General features: G+C 34.1%; 1 protein-coding gene across 1 annotated transcript; it reads left to right on the top strand.

Annotated features, from left to right (window-relative positions):
• The first annotated feature begins 4,438 nt into the window (after positions 1 to 4,438).
• Positions 4,439 to 5,413, top strand: LOC103735090 (olfactory receptor 186). The gene has a single exon (XM_008834212.2). The coding sequence runs from the start codon at positions 4,439 to 4,441 to the stop codon at positions 5,384 to 5,386; it is 948 nt and encodes a 315-aa protein (XP_008832434.1). The 3' UTR covers positions 5,387 to 5,413.
• The last annotated feature ends 704 nt before the right edge of the window (positions 5,414 to 6,117 follow it).

Raw genomic sequence — 6,117 nt, 5'->3', positions numbered from 1 at the left:
TATATAGAGAGAGAGAGAGAGAGAGAGAGAGAGAGTTACGAGATAGCTCTTTGGTTAAAAGTACTGACTACTCTTGCAGAGGACCAGGTTTTGGTTTCTAGCACCCACATGGTAGCTAACAACTATCTCTAACTCCCATACCAAGGTATTTGACACCCTCTTCTGGCCTCCCTGTTTACTTCGCACATGCAGACAAAATGTTTATGCACAGAAAATAAAAATAAATTTTGAATATATATAAATATTTATATATTATAGGTATTTTTTTGGTCTTTTTGAGACAGGGTCTCCCTATAACCCCAACTGTCCTGGAACTCACTATGTAGACCAGCCTGGCCTTGAAGTCACAGAGATCCACCTGCCTCTGCCTCCCGAGTGCTGGGATTATACCATACCTGGCTTATATATATTATAGGTATTTATAAAATATTAAAGCAAGTTATTGTCAGAAATTAATAAAATCACAAGAGCCAATGTTTAGTAACTTGCCTTCAAAGTTATACTCAGAATGCATTCATTCCTTGGTATCTGAAGAGGGCTGTTTCCAGGACAACTCCTGGATAACAAATTTTGTGGACAGTTAAGGCCATTATAGAAAATGGCATGGCATTTGCATATAACCAGTTCATATACTCTTTTAGTATTTTTCTGTATTGTTAGGGAATAATTACATAAATATACAAATTAATCTGATTAAATTCAGTAGAGAAGTTTAACAGTCCAATTCAGGCAGAAATACTTATAGCTCAGAACTATCAGGAATGAAAGATGAAATTACCATGCTTTGTAAAGCACCATGATCAGATGAAAAGCATGCTAAATGAAAAGGAAACAAATAATGTAAAGCAAAAGGTAATAAATATAGGCTTTGACCATACAGTTTGAGAAATAAAAGATATTATTCTTATGAGATTTCCCCTCTTATAAAATGCATCTGTGTATGTATGGAAATATGTGCAAATGCACACACACACACACACACACACACACACACACACGGATTTGGTGTAGGTGTGAGGTTTCTCCCAAAACCTCATATATTGAAAGAACTGGGCCTTAGAGTGGTGATTGATTCATATTTTCAACATCTCTGGGAAATTCCTGGATAATGCTGTTTGAGAAGCACAGTTATAAGGCACATCCCTAATAAGACTTTTTTTTCCTCTACTCTCACCAGGACCTTTGCCTAACTTAATATAATTTCTCATCAGGAATTAAAATATGTTTAAATTTAAGATGCCGTTTACAGTAGGAGGACAGAGTTACTTTGGGACTATCACTTGAAAAAAATGTAGAAAGCTACTCTATTAAAATTAAGTTTAATTAATGCAAACATCATAAAAATCAAAACATTGACGCTATTCAAATTTATATTTAAACCAAAATTGACATAGAGTCATCAAATGTGTATTTTATAGTCGAATATAATGGATAAAGTGTAATTTCAATTATTAAAACTAGAACCGCTTACAGTGACTCGATGTTTATCATGCTAAAGTTTAGAAAATATCCTCTGGGATGACCTGGATATTTTATTCATCTCCAAGTCAACAATGCCCAGTTGAAGATCTTCACTTTACCCTATAGGGAATCCTGAAGCACTCAGGGGAATTTCAGCTCTCCAAATCTTCCTCCCTAGAAAAACACACAGGTATGCAACTGGGTGACAATATGTTCAATGGACAATTATATAAACAACATTTTCCTTAGGTTTGGAAGTCAAGCTTTCCAAGTGAATCAGTAAACAAAGAATTGCTATGGGCGTTATCACTTAAGTGCTGCCGTGTACTGTTCCTGCTCCTGAAAAAATCCATTCACTTATTTAAAGTATCTCCACAACATCTTAGAAAATATTGGTAACATCGAAAATATTTCATCATAATAATATTCATTAAGGTTTGAAACTTGTAAAGTTTAAGGTTTCCAAACTTAACAGTAATTTTCAAACTGGTGTACAAAGTGCCGACATAGCCAGGGTAATGCAAAGCAAAGTATGAATAAGCTGCATGTTTTATTTTTATGACTAAGATACAGAGAAGCAGTATTCCTGTAAGTTGAAGTTCTCCCTGAAACAAGATTGATTACTTTGTTACCCTATTTATAATGACTTCATCAGTTGTGGTAAGATAGAATGTGAATACTTCAAAACTTATTTTTAAGAGTTGAAGATAATTCTTGTATAAGAAATAATTAATCTGATATAAAAACCACATATAATTATGTTTTCTGATTAAAATTAAAGTTCTGCCAACTAAATAATAACTTTTCTATAGCTTTCTCTGTGACAATAGTTTCATTGTATATTATATTGCTCTCTATAGTACTTATAAATATATGCATAAAAGAATATTAATCATTTATAACAATATTAGTGCATAGATAAATATGTATATGATGATTGGTACATTAATGCATAAATATATGCATGTAATTGTACATATATCACTTATATACAGTAATACTAGTTCTGCACTCATAGATACATGTATATATATTATTTATATACACATACATTTTTATATCTATATGTATATATGTATATGAACGTGTATGTCCTGAATTTGCGAATTGAAAAACACACACAAACTGAATTTGAGGATTTTCAATGATCTCGAGATTAGGGATATCATGGGAAAAAGACTGTTGCCTATAAAATTTTACTTAATAAGTACAACCACTGCCTCAAGATCTCTTTGACTCCTTTTATTCTGCTAAAAATCAGATTGCTTTGATATGAAATTAACCTTCAGACAGTGTCAATATACTTAGAAAAAGATAAAATTTATAGTCAAAACCTCTTAATCATATACAAATTCTATAAGAAAATAAACTGAATTTTCAAACAAAGCATTCTTAATGAACAGTAGGGTTAGTAAAAACATTTGACACAAACCTGTGAGCTTCTCCCATTATTTTTGCTTTGAACTTTCTCCTGCTCCCTCTCTCATCTGCTTGACTGGGCTTTATTGTGTTTATCTGACTATGACCTTCATCTTTGTATATTTCTTTTATGTTACCTTATTCTTTTCACCCACCCAATTTCTCGCTCATATCATCTCTCACTTTTCTCCTCTGATTGACTTGCTTTTCTCTTAATTTGGAATACTTCCTTTAGAGAACTTGCTTAACTATTTACAGAAGAAATGAGTTAGATGTGTCTGCCAATTATAAACAAATGGCCCCTGCCCTCTTCATTTGCCAGAGTGTGCTTCGTCATTTTTTTTGTTCTCATGCCACTCCTTTCCCATTAGCATCCTTCTAGTCTCTGACCTTAATTCCATTCCAAGAAAGAAACTGCTCTCACTGAAGCCACTAGCAATCTTTATACTTCCACTCAGCAATTTCCCCGCTCTCTATCCCTAGGGCGTGTATGTTTGCACTCGGCACTGTGCTTCTCTTTGCTCTTATTATTTTTGGTTTCCTCATGTCCACAGCACTCAGATTTCTATGGCTATTTCTGCTGGTTTCTTTGCTCACCCCATTTGCTATGAGTTTTTTTTCTCCATTGTCTCCGTTGGACATTCACAATTGAGTTTACTGAATAAAGTTTGGTGCTAACATAGGAAATGGAGAAACCCGTTAATGATTAAAATGGTAGGGGTAGAAGGAAACCAATAGTCAATAGTGAACATTTCATTACAACATGGAGAGGTATTGCTAGACATTACTCCATGTTACTGTTGGAATTTATCAATATCCCTTGTAGTTGGTGCTAGTGCTTGAGTATTGATGTCTTGACATTTTTATCTTGGCTATCTTAGTCAATAAAATTGGTTTTGTCCATGTATGCTTCTTTCCATTCATTCTTGTATAAACTTAGGCTGAGTGGGCTTGAGTGGGCAAATCTCTATGTCAAAACCCCTGTCTGAGACCGAGAAACATGCAATAAAAGTGCAGATCAGATTTTGGTCATGTAATAGATAACATCACCTCTTCCATATTACTTTCTCAAGTTTTCTACTTTCTCCACCATGTTGATGCACAGCTGAACAGAATTGTGGTTCATAGCTGTACTTTTTCCTACCCAGAGACTCCTGATTGTTTGTAATACTCTAGGGGAGTCATAGTGTGCACTTCGTCTTACCTGGATGTTTAGAAGAGTCTTACACTACCAGATTAGCAAGTCATCTATTTGCCTGACCTGCTACACAGTACCAAATCACTCCTCTACCTTTATTGATTCTGACATCAATGCTGAATATGTAGCAACGATCTGGTAACTCTACTTTCTAAAAACTTTAGAAAATATTTCTTTTTCTCCCTATCACACCCAGCGCCCTGTCACACAAATATAAGGCAATTCTGAAGAGTTTTCATTTCATATAAAAAAATTAAAAGACTTCTGATAAGGATGATTTCATATCAAACACCAACCCGTTCCTGACTTAAAAAATACTAGAGCATGCTCCTTTACATTTATTTTATATCCTTTTAGGGAATGTCTAATGAGCAGCCCATGGAAAAAGAGAACGCAACACTGCTGACAGAGTTTGTTCTCACAGGACTCACAGATCATCCAGGGCTGCAGGTGCCCCTGTTCTTGCTATTCTTGATGATCTATCTCATCACAATTGTGGGGAATCTAGGTCTAATTGCTCTCATCTGGACGAACCCTCACCTGCATATCCCTATGTACTTTTTCCTTGGGAGTTTGGCTTTTGTAGATTCCTGGATATCATCCACAGTGACTCCTAATATGCTGGTCAACTTGTTATCCAAGAGCAAAATGATATCACTTTCTGAGTGCATGATACAATTTTTTGCCTTTGCATTTGGTGGAACCACAGAGTGTTTTCTCTTAGGGGCAATGGCATATGACCGCTATGTAGCCATATGCAAACCTTTGCTTTATCCAGTGATTATGACCAACAGACTATGTATTCGATTACTAGTTTTAGTATTTGTAGGTGGCTGTCTTCATTCCTTGTTTCATGTGGTATTTTTATTCAGATTAACCTTCTGTAATTCTAACATAATACATCACTTTTATTGTGATATTATACCATTGTATAATATTTCCTGTACTGACCCTACTCTTAATTTGCTCTTAGTATTTATTTTGTCTGGTTCAATACAAGTATTTACCATTATGACTGTTCTTGTTTCATATACACTAGTTCTGTTTACAATTTTAAAAAGAAAGTCTGTCCAAGGCATAAGGAAAGCCTTCTCTACCTGTGGAGCCCATCTCTTGTCTGTGTCTTTGTACTATGGGCCTCTTCTCTTCATGTATGTGCTCCCTGCATCGCAACAATCAGATGACCGAGGTATGATGGACTCTCTGTTTTACACAGTCATAATTCCTGTGTTAAACCCAGTCATCTACAGTCTGAGAAATAAGCAAGTCACAGATTCATTGAAAAAAATCTTAAAGATAAATGTTTAAATGTCTTTTCCATTCTAAAACTGTCAAAGCATTCTCTAGTTACATATTTCTTTGTTTTAGAGAATGTTCAAACTCTTGTAACTGCAATCCTCATACCTATTTTTTACTCTAATTAAATAAGTCCTTCAAACAGTTAATGATGATAAAATTACATAGCTAATAAAATCACTAAAATGTTTACATTTGTAATTTGAAGTCATCCAAAACAATTGTATGTCATGCTAAATAAAAGAAAAAAGAATGAAAACATTTTACTAGGGTATGTATTCTTCAATGTGGCTTTATTAATTGACTAGCTATTTAATTCTGGTTCTTACAAAATGACTTAGCAGGATACATGACACAGCAGACAGTGTTGTGTAGGTTGAAGAGTCATTCAACCTACATATTCATTCATTGTGCCATATTCTTACTGATTATTTAAGTTCATGAAAAATCCTAAGACATCTACTACCTCTTTCAACTTCCTTTTTTCAAATTTATTTTGAATAGATGAATTTTAGTACTCATAGAATTTCATATCACATATCATATAAAAATCAAGAGGAAATAGAATGCAGTTGTTGACATAAAAGCAGTACTCTCACTTCAAAAGGGATTAAGAAATAGTTTATTCTGGAGCCAAATATGAATGAACATAGACCCAAAACACAGTTGCAAATCACCACCCAATTTCATGTTCCAATATAATCAGTTTCACGAAAATTTTTTAATAACAGAACAAAAACAAG

Source organism: Nannospalax galili, unplaced genomic scaffold, assembly GCF_000622305.1.
Source record: "Nannospalax galili isolate Female #2095 unplaced genomic scaffold, S.galili_v1.0 scaffold177, whole genome shotgun sequence".
Classification (NCBI taxonomy): Eukaryota; Metazoa; Chordata; class Mammalia; order Rodentia; family Spalacidae; genus Nannospalax; species Nannospalax galili.
The sequence above is the reverse complement of the archived record's forward strand: the minus strand, read 5'-3'. Positions and strand labels throughout refer to the sequence as shown.

Bases quoted from the DNA above. Each gene is read 5' to 3' on its own strand.
- LOC103735090 (XM_008834212.2), top strand. From the start codon at position 4,439: ATGTCTAATGAGCAGCCCATGGAAAAAGAGAACGCAACACTGCTGACA.